Source organism: Salvelinus fontinalis, unplaced genomic scaffold (assembly GCF_029448725.1).
Source record: "Salvelinus fontinalis isolate EN_2023a unplaced genomic scaffold, ASM2944872v1 scaffold_0761, whole genome shotgun sequence".
In the NCBI taxonomy this organism is placed as follows: Eukaryota; Metazoa; Chordata; class Actinopteri; order Salmoniformes; family Salmonidae; genus Salvelinus; species Salvelinus fontinalis.
Genome location: NW_026600970.1, coordinates 1 through 17,851, shown reverse-complemented (window position 1 = coordinate 17,851; position 17,851 = coordinate 1). Strand labels below are relative to the sequence as shown.

Sequence of the window (17,851 nt, the reverse complement as noted above, 5' to 3'; positions counted from 1 at the left end):
AGCGCACGCATCAGCACCAGTTTTTTTCTCTCCGTCACTTTCAACTTTTAGATAATAAAGCATTTTACCTTTCTATTGAATTAACAACAGGGGATTGGTTGATTTCCAGGTTTTAATTAAGTATAATATTTAAGATGATTGACGAGAAAAGTATCGTCCAACTCTGGGGTATCTCACTGCACCCTCAAATGCCATGTTTTGAAATATACAGACAGACAGAATAAAAGTAATTTTACATTGTATAACTGTACTTCTGAGAGCCAACTTTCTAACTCCTCCCATAACTTTATGACATCATAACATTCCCAGAAGGATTATTGAGTCATTGTTAGTTTTACACTGAAGACATGACTCTGCCGTTGTGCTGTAGAATTTGTGAATTTTGTCTCTTGTATAATAAGGGACTATCATTTGTCCCAACATCACAGGCCACAGACTTTGATGCAGTTAAAGACTTCCAAAAGTGTTTCCGCAGTTTAAGATCAACTGAGTTTTTTAAATGGGGTTTCTCCCTGTGCACCTGCCAATGTTAATCCTTTGAACGAGACAAGTTACCAGACAGGACATATTGCTAATGTTCTTCCCATTAATAACCTGAATGACAATTAACTTGTGGGCGGTTGTGGTGATGGCGTCCTATTCGATGATGTCGTCCATCGGGATTGCCCAAAAAAGAAGACGCTCTGGATTGATCACTGGAGTCAGATGTGAAGGAGGAGGTTGATCATCAGGAGTCAGATGTGAAGGAGGAGGTTGATCATCAGGAGTCAGATGTGAAGGAGGAGGTTGATCATCAGGAGTCAGATTTGAAGGAGGAGGTTGATCATCAGGAGTCAGATGTGAAGGAGGAGGTTGATCATCAGGAGTCAGATGTGAAGGAGGAGGTTGATCATCAGGAGTCAGATGTGAAGGAGGAGGTTGATCATCAGTGAACCTCTAGGATTATGGCTGGGCTGGTGTTTCCACTTCCAGCTTGGTCATATATTTTGATACATTGAATGTTGATATTGTGAAACTATGTTATATATTTGTACCTCCTGTTTCATGAAGTGATGTCACTAAGTACTGCCCCTATATATACAATGCATTCGGAAAGCATTCAGACCCCTTCACTTTTTCCACATTTTGTTACGGTACAGCCTTATTCTAAAATTGATTCAATAATTTTTCCCCTCATCAATCTACACAATACCCAATAATGACATCACAATTCCCCATAAGACATCACATTGCCCCATAATGACGTCACAATACCCCATAATGACAAAGCAAAAACAGGTAAATAAATTAAAAAATAGATTTTCTTTAAAAAACAAGGACATTTCTAAGTGACCCCAAACTTTTGAATGGTAGTGTAAATCTACATGATGTATTGTTACACCATGTAGGAGCAGTATAGACCTAGTCTGTTCATTATATACATCTACATGATGTATTGTTACACCATGTAGGAGCAGTATAGACCTAGTCTGTTCATCATATACATCAACATGATGTATTGTTACACCATGTAGGAGCAGTATAGACCTAGTCTGTTCATTATATACATCTACATGATGTATTGTTACACCATGTAGGAGCAGTATAGACCTAGTCTGTCCATTATATACATCTACATGATGTATTGTTACACCATGTAGGAGCAGTATGGACCTACAGTCGCTTGCTAATTATTTAGATTTAGTTTGACTTAATGAAACTGCCTTAAATGTGCTGTAGTAAATATTTTTTATTTGCACTAATCAATCAACACATTCCTGTCTTTGTATGTCTCAATATAATAGTATTATTTTATTAAATCCATGTAAAATAATCTTTGTCTGAAAATAAAATATGATCCTCAACTGCGTTTCCCCTCCAGTCAGCAGACCGCGATGTGCGTCTTTCAGGCGACGCTGCCGGCGTGACGTATAATCTAGTGGACGGTTCTTCATAAACAGCTCGTCAACCACCTCGGTAGCTTGCTAGCCAACGTAGCCGAAAGATTCAAGCTATTTATACGCTTTTGGTGTATATTAGCTACTGTGTTTTAGACACACTTCTGTCTTATCTACTTGTTAACCTATTTAATTTAATATTACGTTATTTGTTATTAGTCAGCTATAGTAGCTGGCTGGTTAAGTTAGCACTAGCCTAGTCGCTAATGATAGCTAGCTAGCTACCATCCCCGAACATGAGATCCCTAAACTTCTCCCCTCTCGTTGAAGAAGAGGAGGTCTGCTGGACGGAGAAAGGAGGTCTGTGGCTGAACGTTGTCGTGAAAGAGGAGGAGGAAGAGGAGGCTGTCACAGTAAAACAAGAAGTAGAGGGTGGGGCTGTTACAGTGAAAGAAGAGGAAGACGCTTTCAGAGTGAAAGAGGAGGAGGAGGATGTTACAGTAAAAGAAGAGACGGATGAGAAAGAGGAGGATGTAGTTTTAGGTGTGAAAGAAGAGGAGGTTGGAGATCTGTTTAACCCCAGTAAGTACCGTCTCTGCAGTCGTTGAACCAATATGCAGTAAAGGGGTTCTACACTTTAATGTTGTTCTGTAGGAATGGCTGAAGCTACACTGTAATGTGTAGAACATCAAGAGTGGACCATCAACAAAACGTGAACAATTGATCAAACGCATCTAATGACAATGCCTGAAATACTGTAGTCCTCAATATCTCCTATTAGATTAGCCCAATATGTAGTCTTAAAGGGGCAATCAGCAGTTGTTACATCCATTTTGGGACTTATACATTAATGATATGTACCCATCTGTTTCTTTAAGAATTCACTTATAAATGCCTCATGAGCTTAGTTCAACTGTCGTACCCCATCAGAACCCAAAATATAAGCTTATATTATCTCCAATGTTTGTCAGTAAATATAAACAAACACTGTATATCCTCTAAACATGGTTAAAACTAGAATGTTGATATCATGGATCGTTGCATTTCTCCAGCCCCATCCCTCAGCTTTTTACCAAAACAGGCAGGGAGTACGCTTTGTTATTGTTTCTACTGCTGATTGCTGCCCCCGTTACTCCTCAAGGTCCAATGACTGTATGTTATTTTCAGAGGTAGACTGGTTCTGGCAGCTAAAATAGTCTAATATTCCATCTAAATGTGAATCCATTCTCAATTGCGATACATTTCTAGAAACATAAAACGCTGTACTTTCATATCAATTGAGAATAATTTCACACAATACTTTCATATCACATCAAAATAAGTAACCAGTCGCGATGCCCCAAACGGTAAACCAAATTAGTTTCTCGTAATTTCACCTTCTTTTAGGCTTCTTTTTCTTCTTTGGACTTTATATGGCGGTTGGAAACCAACTTTAAGGTGCATTACCACCATCAACTGGACTGGAGTGTGGACCTCAGTTCATCTTTCAATCACCCACGTGGGTATATACCAAGACAGTCATGAAGAGGGCACAACAAAACCTTTATCCCCTCAGGAGACTGAAAAGATTTGGCATGGGTCCCCAGATCCTCAAAAGGTAATACAGCTGCACCATCGAGAGCATCCTGACCGGTTGCATCACCACCTGGTATGGCAACTGCTCGCCATCTGACCCTAAGGCGCTACAGAGGGTAGTGCGAACGGCCCAGTACATCACTGTGGCCAAGCTTCCTGCCATCCAGGACCTATATAATAGGCGGTGTCAGAGGAAAGCCCACAAAATTGTCAGAGACATCCAGTATAGACTGTTTTCTCTGCTACCGCAGCGCCAAGTCTAGAAAATCTGTAAAATCACCACCGGACAATTTACATTGACCCCCCCCCCCCACCCCCCTCCCTTTTGTGCACTGCTGCTACTCACTGGTTGTTTGTTACCTATGCATAGTCACTACACTCCCCTACCTTCATCTACAGATTACCTCAACTAGCCTGTAACCCCGCACACTGACTCAGTACCGGTGCCCCCTGTATATAGCCTCCACACTGACTCGCTACCGGTGCCCCCTGTATATAGTCTCCACACTGACTCAGTACCGGTGCCCCCTGTATATACCCTCCACATTGACTCAGTACCGGTGCCCCCTGTATATAGCCTCCACACTGACTCGCTACCGGTGCCCCCTGTATATAGCCTCCACACTGACTCAGTACCGGTGCCCCCTGTATATAGCCTCCACATTGACTCAGTACCGGTGCCCCCTGTATATAGCCTCCACACTGACTCAGTACCGGTGCCCCCTGTATATACCCTCCACATTGACTCAGTACCGGTGCCCCCTGTATATAGCCTCCACACTAACTCAGTACCGGTGCCCCCTGTATTTAGCCTCCACACTGACTCAGTACCGGTGCCCCCTGTATATAGCCTCGTTATTCTCATTGTGTTACTTTTTATTATTACTTTTTATTTTAGTCTACTTGGTAAACGTTTTCTTCTTCTTGAACTGCACTGTTGGTTAAGGGCTTGTAAGTAAAGCATTTCACAGTAAAGTCTAAGTTGGTGTCTTGACGGATTTGTAAAAAACGGTTTGTCATAAAACACTATATATTTATTTATATTTTTAAATGATGCTGACATCCCTCCCCAGAGGTGTCTCATTATTGTGATTCATTGCTGATTCCTACCTGTAGCTCACTATGAGGTGTCTAGTGATACAGGTTAAAGGTCCTGTTGGAGATTGGTGGTTGGTAGCGTAGTCGAGGGAACCAGCAGGGTTGGACAGGGCCATGTTATTATCCCACACAGTCTCTGTGGTTCATATGAACCCCATTCCTGGGAATTAGATTTGATTACGAATCGCCCCTGTCTGTTACCACAGAAGGGTTCCGTCTGTCCCATCTGTCCTGCTTTGTCACCAGTACCTTGACTGGTTGATAGGGGAACCTCCATGCTTAATATAGAAACAGTAATTAGGGGAAAACTGTTTAGTAAACTGAAATAAAATAACAAACCTGTTTCACTCCAAAACTAAAATAGCCTAAAATAATAACCAGCATAAATTATGTTCCGTTTGAATAATTTATATCTTAACTTTGGACAAAAATAGAATTGGGTTTTAAATATATTTTACGTGGGTTTTAAATCTTCTGAACCTGGTGGCTGGTAAATGCTGCCATGGAATGGCAATGTTTCAAATAGACCTAGCTTGTGTATCACTATCACCTGCTATCACCAGAAATACTTTAAGAAATTAGGATATCGGAAACTACTTTCAATTTGTATTAACAGCTTAAAGAAAAGAACGTCACCAGAAATACTTTAAGAAATTAGGACGGGCGTTATATACGCTTTGACATTTTCTGGAATAGTTTTTATTTGAAAACGTTTTTGTTTACTTGTCTGCCTATTGAATTTGGAATGGACTGTACTGTTCATCTCTGAAACTCACTGAGATAATTCCTTTGATCCAGCAGTAGCAATACAGGGATATAACATCTACAGAAAAGACAGGAATGCTTATGGGGGAGGTGTTGCTGTATACAGGGATATAACATCTACAGAAAAGACAGGAATGCTTATGGGGGAGGTGGTGCTGTATACAGTGATATAACATCTACAGAAAAGACAGGAATGCTTATGGGGGAGGTGGTGCTGTATACAGGGCATTCGGAAAGTATTCAGACCCCTTGACTTTTTCCACTTTTTGTTACTTTAAAGCCTTATTCTAAATTTGATTAACAACTTATGGCTTGAGGGCAGTATTCTGACGTCTGGTGCCCGCCCTTTGATTAACAACTTATGGCTTGAGGGCAGTATTCTGACGTCTGGTGCCCTCCCTTTGATTAACAACTTATGGCTTGAGGGCAGTATTCTGACGTCTGGCCCTTTGTTGTTTTCCCTTATTATTGAATACGCTGTTGTCCGGTTAAAATATTATCGATTATTTAGACAACAGCAAGTAAACAAAGTCTTATTAGAATCAATTACGACAATAGTTGCTCAAAGTATTTTTTTTAAATATTTCCAACTTTCAATTACCACTCGGCATGGAAAGGGAAAATGTAATGCTCTGATCCAGTGGAAATGTCATAAAATACCTGATTACTTCTTATCCTTTGCACAAATAGCCTACGGCTGAGGGAAACGCCCAGAATATTTTATACAATGTTGATATTGCTAGTTTTGGACCGACCCAGCTGATAGTTGATACCATGTTTCCAGTTCGTTGTAGACAGGCCATGTGCAGCCAATAATGTGATGTATAAAGGACATTGATTTTTAACATTTAACTGCAGGCTGTAATGTTTTTTATTTGCTTTATTTATGTTTTAAAAAATGACCTTTAGATTTGTTTTTCATTTAGATAGTTGATTTTATTAAACACATGGGGTGTGTCTATATATGGAAAAATACACATTGTAACATTTCAACCAATCTTTTGGTAGAATGAACAGACGACTCATATTTTAGTTGGCGACAGCACTAGAACATGATTTTGGGTGGTGCAGCGGTCTCAGGCACTGCAACTCAGAGCGGCGCCACTACCCTGGTTTGAATCCAGGGAGTATCACACAGTTCAGACCCCTTTCCCTTTTCCACATTTTGATTCGGTAGTCTTATTCTAATAATTATTACAATTAATGTCACGTTCCTGACCTATTTATGTTAGTTTGTTATGTGTGTTAGTTGGTCAGGACGTGAGGTTGGGTGGGCATTCTATGTTTTCTGTTTCTGTGTTGGTTTTGGGTTGCCTGGTATGGCTCTTAATTAGAGGCAGGTGTTTGGCGTTCCTCTAATTAAGAGTCATATTTAGGTAGGCGTTGTCACAATGTTCGTTGTGGGTGATTGTCTTCCGTGTCTGTGTAATTGTTTGCACCATACGGGACTGTTACGGTTTGTTCGGTTTGTGTAGTCTAATTGTCCTATTCGTGCGTTCTTCTTGTTTTATGTAAGTTCGTCGTATAGGTCTGTCTTCACCGTTTTGTTAGTTTATACAAGTTCGTGTCTTTGTTAAATAAATATGTGTTCTAACTTCGCTGCGCCTTGGTTCCCTCAATACTCCTCCTTTTCGGTCGAAGAGGAGGAGGACCGCCGTTACAATTAAAATAAATCCTTATTAATCTACACAAAATAGCCAAAAATGAAAACAAGTTTTTAGAAATGTTTGCTCATTTATTAAAAATGTAAAACAAATACCTTGTTTACATCAGTATTATGTAATTATATTATATTATATATATATTATATTAGTTTTCAGACCCTTTGAGACTTCACGTGCATCCTGTTTCCATTAATCATCCTTGAGATGTATCTACAACTTGAGTGGAGTCCACCTGTGGCAAATTCAATTGATTGGACATGATTTAGAAGGCACACACCTGTCGATATAAGGTCCCACAGTTGACAGTGCATGTTAGATCAAAAACCAAGCCATGAGGTCGAACGAATTGTCCGTAGAGCTCCAAGACAGGATTGTGTCGAGGAACAAATATGGGGAAGGGTACCAAAAAATGTCTGCAGCATTGAAGGTCCCCAAGAACACAGTGGCCTCCATCATTCTTAAATGGAAGAAGTTTAGAGCAACAAAGAGCTCCAAAGTTCCTCTATGGAGATGGCAGAACCTTCCAGAAGGACAACCATCTCTGCAGCACTCCACCAATCAGACCTTGATGATAGAGTGGGCAGATGGAAACCACTCCTCGGTAAAAGGCACATGACAGCCTGCTCGGAGTTTGCCAAAAGACACCTCAAGGACTCTCAGACCATGAGAAACAAGATTGGCCTGAATGCCAAGAGTCACGTCTGGAGGAAACCTGTCACCTTCCCTACGGTGAAGCATGATGCTGTGGGGATGTTTTTCAGCAGCAGGGAGACTAGTCAAGATGGAGGGAAATACTCACGGAGCAAGGTGCAGAGAGATCCTTGATGAAAGACCTGCTCCAGAGCGCTCAGGACCTCAGACTGGGGGTGGAGGTTCACCGTCCAACAGGACAACAACCTTAAGCACACAGCCGAGACAACACGGGAGTGGCTTCGGAACAAGTCTCTGAATGTCCTTGAGTGTCCCAGCCAGAGCCCGGACTTGAGCCCGATCTAACATCTCTGGAGAGATGAAAATAGCCTGAAAATAGCTGTGCAGTGATGTTCCCCATCCAACTTGACAAAGCTAGAGAGGATCTGCAGAGAAGGATGGAGAAACTCCACAAATGCAGAAACAGCGATAAAATTAATCACTTACCTTTGAAGATCTTCATCTGGTTGCAGTCACAAGAGTCCCAGCTACAAAATAAATGTTTGTTTTTTTCAATAAAGTCCCTCATTATATCCCTAAAACTCAATTTTGTTGGCGCGTTGTGTTCAGTAATAATCCACAAGCTCAAAGGCGGTCAAAACAGGCAGACGAATACATCCTAATTGTACCGGTAAAGTTTGTTGAAACATGTCAAACGATGTTTATAATTAATCCTCAGGTTGTCAGAAAAAAGTTGAAGAAAAAATTACTTGGAGAAGTCCTAAATAATTTCAGTTTGCTAAATCCAATGGTTTAAACCGAGAGTCACCTTAACTTTATAGACAACACCCAAATGGATACTGTCATTAACGCGGTTCTTTAATAATTACACATAATACTTAATACTGTAGCTGTTTAGTTAGTCACATGTTCAACTATCATCAGCTGATCCAGGAAATCATTTTCTGAATGACAGTCACATGACAAACATCACGACATGCAACAACAACCAAAGTGCTTCTTCATTCATTACTCTGGTAAAGACAGTTATGCCGTGCTCCACGTTGGATCCAACATCCCTAACAAATTGATGTTTATAATGTTATTGTCTGCTTGATTTACTGTAGGGTCTCGTTAGTCTGTTTGGACACAGAGATACTTTGCTCATAATGTGTAGAGAACTGTTCCTTGATGGATAGACTATTGTACAATACACAGAGCTATTTTCCTTTATTTGTAGTTTGGTGAAGTTATGGGTCCTACGGTAGGTCTATGTTGTTGTTAGGTGAAGTTATGGGTCCTACGGTAGGTCTATGTTGTTGTTATGGGTCCTACAGTAGGTCTATGTTGTTGTTAGGTGAAGTTATGGGTCCTACGGTAGGTCTATGTTGTTGTTAGGTGAAGTTATGGGTCCTACAGTAGGTCTATGTTATTGTTTTGGGTCCTACAGTAGGTCTATGTTGTTGTTATGGGTCCTACAGTAGGTCTATGTTGTTGTTATGGGTTCTACAGTAGGTCTATGTTATTGTTATGGGTCCTACAGTAGGTCTATGTTGTTGTTAGGTGAAGTTATGGGTTCTACAGTAGGTCTATGTTGTTGTTAGGTGAAGTTATGGGTTCTACAGTAGGTCTATGTTATTGTTATGGGTCCTACAGTAGGTCTATGTTGTTGTTAGGTGAAGTTATGGGTCCTACAGTAGGTCTATGTTGTTGTTAGGTGAAGTTATGGGTCCTACAGTAGGTCTGTGTTGTTGTTAGGTGAAGTTATGGGTCCTACAGTAGGTCTATGCTGTTGTTAGGTGAAGTTATGGGTCCTACAGTAGGTCTATGTTGTTGTTGGGTGAAGTTATGGGTTCACAGTAGGTCTATGTTGTTGTTAGGTGAAGTTATGGGTTCTACAGTAGGTCTATGTTATTGTTAGGTGAAGTTATGGGTCTTACAGTAGGTCTATGTTATTGTTCGGTGAAGTAATGGGTCCTACAGTAGGTCTATGTTGTTAGGTGAAGTTATGGGTCCTACAGTAGGTCTATGTTGTTAGGTGAAGTTGTGGGTCCTACAGTAGGTATATGTTGTTGTTAGGTGAAGTTATGGGCCAATTTGGCAAACAGTGTACAAACCCTCATTGTCAGGCTGATGGAAAGGCCAAAGAGCATTTCACTGGTTGAAGTGTTTTTTAAATACAAAGCGGTTGATTTGCGATGACACAAACATTATATTAAGCAGGACATTCAAACGATCCTTACAATTATAATCCAAAGTAGTGTGAAATGCACTCATAAGCAACCTGTAAATGGAGGTTACTCCCCTGAGTTTTCTCCTTTTCACATTCAGAATACATTGTGAAAAACTAAAATCTTTGCTCACCATTTTTGCTCCTGGCAGATATACTACGTCCATAACTAGTGGTTTCCTCATTACCAGATATACTACATCCATAACTAGTGGTTTCCTCATTACCAGTTTTACTACATCCATAACTAGTGGTTTCCTCATTACCAGATATACTGCATCCATATCTAGTGGTTTCCTCATTAGCAGATATACTACATCCATAACTAGTGGTTTCCTCATTACCAGATATACTACATCCATAACTAGTGGTTTCCTCATTAGCATGGAGGAGTTTCTGCAATCAAATTGCCCTCGTGCCACAATTTTAGCAACACAGAAAGGGGCCTGTATTGGAGACCAAAAGTCGTCTGGCACACTGCTTAGAGGTTCAACAACATGAATAACTTATTTCTAGCCTACAAGCTTAGATGTTCCAACTAATGTGAAAACAAGACAAAATATGACTTGTTGCTCATTTTAAGACTCAATTTTAACATTCATTACAGACATCAATTGTTGTACAACATCATGGCTATTCTGTTGGCATCACCTTTTACAGTGGATTACCGCTGTTGTGGGCCTTTAATCATCTGTCTGACTTTGTTGTTCACACAGGAGAGATACTGAACTATCGTGGATCCTCTGGGGAGCCTCAACAACCTCATGATGCTGTAGAGGCAGAGAAGAGTCTCTCCAGATCAGAACACCTCAAGAAACACCAGCAGAGATACACAGGGAAGGGAACTCACTGCTGCTCTGACTGTGGAAAGAGATTCACCTCATCAGGCATTACAATTCACCAGAGAACACACACAGGAGAGAAATCCTATAGCTGTGGTCAATGTGGGAAGAGATGTACTACATTTGTCCAGCTGACTCAACACCAGAGAACACACACAGGAGAGAAACCATATAGCTGTGGTCAATGTGGGAATAGTTTTGGTGCATCTAGAGATCTGACAGTGCACCAGAGAATACACACAGGAGAGAAATCTTATAGCTGTGGTCAATGTGGGAAGAGTTTTGGTCGATCTAGCACTCTGACTCTACACCAGAGAATACACACAGGAGAGAAACCTTATAGCTGTGGTCAATGTGGGAAGAGTTTTGGTCGATCTAGCACTCTGACTCTACACCAGAGAATACACACAGGAGAGAAATCTTATAGCTGTGGTCAATGTGGGAAGAGTTTTGGTCGATCTGGCCACCTGACATTACACCAGAGAACACACACAGGAGAGAAACCTTATAGCTGTGGTCAATGTGGGAAGAGTTTTACTACATCTAGCAATCTGACTCTACACCAGAGAATACACACAGGAGAGAAACCTTATATCTGTGGTCAATGTGGGAAGAGTTTTTCTTCTTCAGGCTATCTAACTATACACCAGAGAATACACACAGGAGAGAAACCTTATAGCTGTGGTCAATGTGGGAAGAGTTTTTCTTCTTCAGGCTATCTAACTATACACCATAGAACACACACAGGAGAGAAACCATATAGCTGTGGTCAATGTGGGAATAGTTTTGGTGCATCTAGAGATCTGACAGTGCACCAGAGAATACACACAGGAGAGAAACCTTATAGCTGTGGTCAATGTGGGAAGAGTTTTGGTCGATCTAGCACTCTGACTCTACACCAGAGAATACACACAGGAGAGAAATCTTATAGCTGTGGTCAATGTGGGAAGAGTTTTGGTCGATCTAGCACTCTGACTCTACACCAGAGAACACACACAGGAGAGAAATCTTATAGCTGTACTCAATGTGGGAAGAGTTTTGATACATCTAGCCATCTTATTGTACACCAGAGAATACACACAGGAGAGAAACCTTATAGCTGTGGTCAATGTGGGAAGAGTTTTACTACATCTAGCAATCTGACTCTACACCAGAGAATACACACAGGAGAGAAACCTTATAGCTGTGGTCAATGTGGGAAGAGTTTTTCTTCAGGCTATCTAACTATACACCAGAGAATACACACAGGAGAGAAATCTTATAGCTGTGGTCAATGTGGGAAGAGTTTTTCTTCTTCGGGCTATCTAACTATACACCATAGAACACACACAGGAGAGAAACCGTATAGCTGTGGTCAATGTGGGAAGAGTTTTACTACATTGAGCAATCTGACGGTACACCAGAGAACACACACAGGAGAGAAACCTTATAGCTGTGGTCAATGTGGGAAGAGTTTTGGTCAATCTAGCACTCTGACTCTACACCAGAGAACACACACAGTAGAGAAATCTTATAGCTGTGGTCAATGTGGGAAGAGTTTTGGTCGATCTGACAACCTGACATCACACCAGAGAACACACACAGGAGAGAAACCTTATACTTGTGGTCAATGTGGGAAGAGTTTTGGTCAATCTAGCACTCTGACTCTACACCAGAGAATACACACAGGAGAGAAATCTTATAGCTGTGGTCAATGTGGGAAGAGTTTTGGTCGATCTGGCCACCTGACATCACACCAGAGAACACACACAGGAGAGAAACCTTTTATTTGTGGTCAATGTGGGAAGAGTTTTGGTCAATCTATCAATCTGACTGTACACCAGAGAACACACACAGGAGATAAACCTTATAGCTGTGTTCAGTGTGACAAAATACATACATGAAGGAGTTATTTTGTGATATCAATGAATTAATGTCACAATGTAGAATGTTTTAACATTGTAGTATGAGTATTTTAAGGAGTTTCACAATGTAGAACCCTAATTCAATTGATTTCAGCGTGATATGGGTATTAGCCTTGGGAAAAATCCAGGCTCTGAATGAAAAGAGTACTATTTATGTGATTTAACAAAAAGTGACTAACACAAAAAGAGCTTTTGTTACACTTACCACGTTGGTGACCCACTTGAATCAAAATGCAACACTTCTAAATGTAGCCGAATGTTTTCTACAAATTGTCCTCTAATCAGGGATGTACACATTACTCCCAGATTCCGTGTGGTTTTTGAGCTGTTAGTTTTAACAGGACGTGCAACCTCATCTCCCTTCTGTCACACAATTGATTTCAACGTGATATCGATGAGTGATGACAAATAAGTGTTGCGTTCCTTTGTTTAGCGACCCCTTTTTTTAAATGCATCACTCCAAAATGTAGCTGACTGTCTTCTGCAGGTTGTCCTCTAACCAGTGAGGTGAAAGATATCTCCCATTTCCATGTTTTTTTAGTTGTGTTCGTTTCAACATCACGTACATCCTGATTTCCCCCCTAATCGATATCAGTAATTTATACACTGCTCAAAAAAATAAAGGGAACACTTAAATAACACAATGTAACTCCAAGTCAATCACACTTCTGTGAAATCAAACTGTCCACTTAGGAAGCAACACTGATTGACAATAAATTTCACATGCTGTTGTGCAAATGGAATTGACAAAAGGTGGAAATTATAGGCAATTAGCAAGACACCCCCAATAAAGGAATGGTTCTGCAGGTGGTGACCACAGACCACTTCTCGGTTCCTATGCTTCCTGGCTGATGTTTTGCACATTTGTGGCCTGCTGGAGGTCATTTTGCAGGGCTCTGGCAGTGCACCTCCTTGCACAAAGGCGGAGGTAGCGGTCCTGCTGCTGGGTTGTTGCCCTCCTACGGCCTCCTCCACGTCTCCTGATGTACTGGCCTGTCTCCTGGTAGCGCCTCCATGCTCTGGACACTACGCTGACAGACACAGCAAACCTTTTTGCCACAGCTCGCATTGATGTGCCATCCTGGATGAACTGCACTACCTGAGCCACTTGTGTGGGTTGTAGACTCTGTCTCATGCTACCACTAGAGTGAAAGCACCGCCAGCATTCAAAAGTGACCAAAACATCAGCCAGGAAGCATAGGAACTGAGAAGTGGTCTGTGGTCACCACCTGCAGAACCATTCCTTTATTGGGGGTGTCTTGCTAATTTCCTATAATTTCCACCTTTTGTCTATTCCATTTGCACAACAGCATGTGAAATTTATTGTCAATCAGTGTTGCTTCCTAAGTGGACAGTTTGATTTCACAGAAGTGTGATTGACTTGGAGTTACATTGTGTTGTTTAAGTGTTCCCTTTATTTTTTTGAGCAGTGTACATATTACTTTATGTTCTATATTATACATACAATACATATGAACAAACATTTGGTTTTGATATTTCATATTTCCAATTCATGTAACATTTAGTAATCATAATTATTTAAGTAATCAACTGACAATTATCGAGTATAATTATATTGACGTTGTTGCCCTTCTTTTAGAATTTCAGGGTTCATTCTCAGATGTGCCAACCCAAATGTACTAGAGCATGACATTGGGGACTGGGTCTTCCTGTCTTTAAGTTTGGTGTGGGTTGTTCTTTAGTTTTTCTCTTCTTGGGCAGATTTAGTGGGTCTCATTGTGGGTGTCTTTTATGTCCCAGTTGTTGTTACTAGTCAACTTTCAGTGGACACTGAGAGCAAAACTGCAACATTATGTTATAATACTTTTATTGGATCAAATGGTTATTTTATGCAACAGAATAGAGGGTTCTTAGAACTATTGTGTCTGTGTGTTCTACTGAGGATGGGCCTCTGGGAGAAAACACTGACAGGAGATTTACAATGTCTTTTGGGTGATAAAACCTAAAGAGACCGCATTCCAGAGCATGAGTTAATGTTTCTGTTCTATATGGTACCAGGGAGAGATGACCCCAGGGCCAGACCCTGGTCTCTACACAAAGAGGACTGTTTTTACAGTAGATACTGTCTGCTGAGAATTATAGGTATCTTTCATACAAATCTTAACCTTGTGACCCGTTCTATACGTCTGTTGTTCGTTATGTAGGTTGAAAGGGGTGTATCTTGGCTATAAAAGACCTTTGTACTTTCGTCCTGTGAGTTGACCAGCCATTATTATCGTAGAGCACTCAATTGATTCACTTTATATGTGTACGTTGTATTTACCTGCTCCCTTATTAATAAGTGAATAAAGATTTAGTTTAAGAATAACTCTGACTTGTGTGGTAAGTTTCTCTCCTCATTTGATATTAAAGAAGTTAACCACCACATTTGGCGATGGGGATGTGAATCTTCACTTGGTGACCGCTCCTGATGACCTGGGTAACTGACCTGGCTCCTGACGACCTGGGTAAATGACCTGGCTCCTGATGACCTGGCTCCTGACGACCTGGGTAAATGACCTGGCTCCTGATGACCTGGGTAAATGACCTGGCTCCTGACGACCTGGGTAAATGACCTGGCTCCTGACGACCTGGGTAAATGACCTGGCTCCCGATGACCTGGGTAAATGACCTGCCTCCCGATGACCTGGGTAAATGACCTGGCTCCTGACGACCTGGGTAAATGACCTGCCTCCCGATGACCTGGGTAAATGACCTGGCTCCTGACGATCTGGGTAAATGACCTGCCTCCTGACGATCTGGGTAAATGACCTGCCTCCTGACGATCTGGGTAAATGACCTGCCTCCTGACGATCTGGGTAAATGACCTGGCTCCTGACGATCTGGGTAAATGACCTGGCTCCTGACGATCTGGGTAAATGACCTGCCTCCTGACGATCTGGGTAAATGACCTGCCTCCTGACGATCTGGGTAAATGACCTGCCTCCTGACGATCTGGGTAAATGACCTGGCTCCTGACGATCTGGGTAAATGCCCTCAAACCTATTTTTTTTTTTTTTTAAGAGGTGAGCGAAACATGGAAAGTGTAGTTTATATAAAAGTCTAGTAAGCTCTGAGTGTGTATTCCTGTGTGAGCGGGGCACCTTGGAGGTGTAGACAGGGCCGAGTCAGTGGAGGATGATTTGAGAGTCAGTCGACTCTCACTCTCTCACTAGATTAATTTCTGAGAACATCTGAAAAGATCATTTGTATGCTAATAGATGTCAGTTTGTATTGACTGCTATGTAGGTTAAATGTACACTTCAAATGCAGCTGTCCTACAACATATCTGTACCTTCTTCTTGATCCCAATTGCATTGTGTCCATGTTCTGTCCTATAATAATTTCAAAGGAAGAGAAAATGTGTCAAGCAATTAAATATATATATTAAATAAATATTGAAAGATAAATGGCATTGACATACAATGTAATGTAAAATAGAAGAACATATTGGAGAAAGCACTAGCCAATACAGTATTGCCATACAGTAACAGTACTGCCATACAGGCCTAATATCACATTTCAAGATATCTTTGTACACAAATTGTTCAATATTTTATCATTATACAAAAGAGGTAGTCTAGACACTGTATTAATACCATTATGCATTTGAATCCCATCTACAGCTACCATCAAAGATATTAATTTCCCTCCACAAGGGGGCGGACATGTAACGTTTCCAAAATGGGATAGTATTGTACATGTAACGTTTCCAAAATGGGATAGTAATGTCCATGTAACGTTTCCAAAATGGGATAGTATTGTCCATGTAACGTTTCCAAAATGAGATAGTATTGTACATGTAACGTTATGCCCCCTTGTGAGTTAATAGTATTGCATGCTGTAGCAGGCTATATAAAGAGGAAGACCTCCATTGACGATTCAGTTCGTTGTAACATCTCGTCTGGACAGGTCACCGTCCTTAGGTAGTTAGTTAGTTAACGTTAGCTAGTTCATTATCACAAAAGTGAGAACTGCTCTAGATTGGAAACTTACGTTAATGAGTGTAAAGCCATGTTGACTTCATGGAAACGATATACAATATATGGGAAAGAATATAGTTGAGGGAAATAATCCAAACCTAGTTGTGCCTAGTTAGGACATAACGTTAGCTAGCTAGATAACGGTACTGTACTGTAGCTCATACAACGCCGACGGTCAAACCCGGCTTTCTAATATTTACGGTAATTAACTATAGTAACGTTATGGAAGGTATTCACAGAAAACCATTAATTGTCTTCGTTATCCATTATTAGTATGTTTTAATATACTATATAAACATTTTTGTGACATATTCAGAGCCAAACATCAACCCAACTTAACCTTTTTAACTGTTGTCGCATCCAAACTTGTCACCATCGTTTTCAGTTGTAATTGCGAAGTTCCCGGAAGAAGTCCAGCAACAACGGAGGTTCCTCGATGAACCCACCTTCTAACAAGTTCTTTGAAGAACCTTTTGAGGCTGTTTTTCATTGACCAAAAACCCTACGGTTCTTAGGGGATCTGAGAACAACTCCAGCTGAACCCTTCATTTTTAGAGTTGTAGTCGGCTCTATTTACGCTCAGATTCAAAACATGATGATTAGCATCAACGATCAAGTCAGCTGCTGCTGCTCCAATACAGTATGAGGTGAGACGTTGAACTGATGTTGAACCGGGCAGTCAGCTGCTGCTGCTCCAATACAGTATGAGGTGAGACGTTGAACTGATGTTGAACCGGGCAGTCAGCTGCTGCTGCTCCAATACAGTATGAGGTGAGACGGTGAACTGATGTTGAACTGGGCAGTCAGCTGCTGCTGCTCCAATACAGTATGAGGTGAGACGGTGAACTGATGTTGAACAGGGCAGTCAGCTGCTGCTGCTCCAATACAGTATGAGGTGAGACGGTGAACTGACGTTGAACCGGGCAGTCAGCTGCTGCTGCTCCAATACAGTATGAGGTGAGACGGTGAACTGATGTTGAACTGGGCAGTCAGCTGCTGCTCTAATACAGTATGAGGTGACGGTGAACTGATGTTGAATCATAATGAATAAGTTAATTAGTGAAACTGTTAAAAAAATAGTATATGGAATATTAAATATATTACGGTATTGTTATCATATAGAAACATTATGGAATATTGTACAATATATTACGGTATTGTTATCATATAGAAATATCATGGAATATTGTACATCACATTAAATATATTACTCTATTGTTATCATATAGAAATATCATGGAATATTGTACATCATATTAAATATATTATTCTATTGTTATCAT

The 17,851-nt window shown here is 40.8% G+C and overlaps 1 protein-coding gene across 1 annotated transcript; it reads left to right on the top strand.

The window, feature by feature from the left end:
• The first annotated feature begins 1,709 nt into the window (after positions 1 to 1,709).
• LOC129847207 (zinc finger protein 271-like) lies at positions 1,710 to 14,908 on the top strand. The gene is made up of 2 exons (XM_055915028.1): positions 1,710 to 2,459; positions 10,556 to 14,908. Exons 1-2 carry the CDS (start codon positions 2,174 to 2,176, stop codon positions 12,562 to 12,564), a joined length of 2,295 nt encoding a protein of 764 aa, XP_055771003.1. The 5' UTR covers positions 1,710 to 2,173; the 3' UTR covers positions 12,565 to 14,908.
• The last annotated feature ends 2,943 nt before the right edge of the window (positions 14,909 to 17,851 follow it).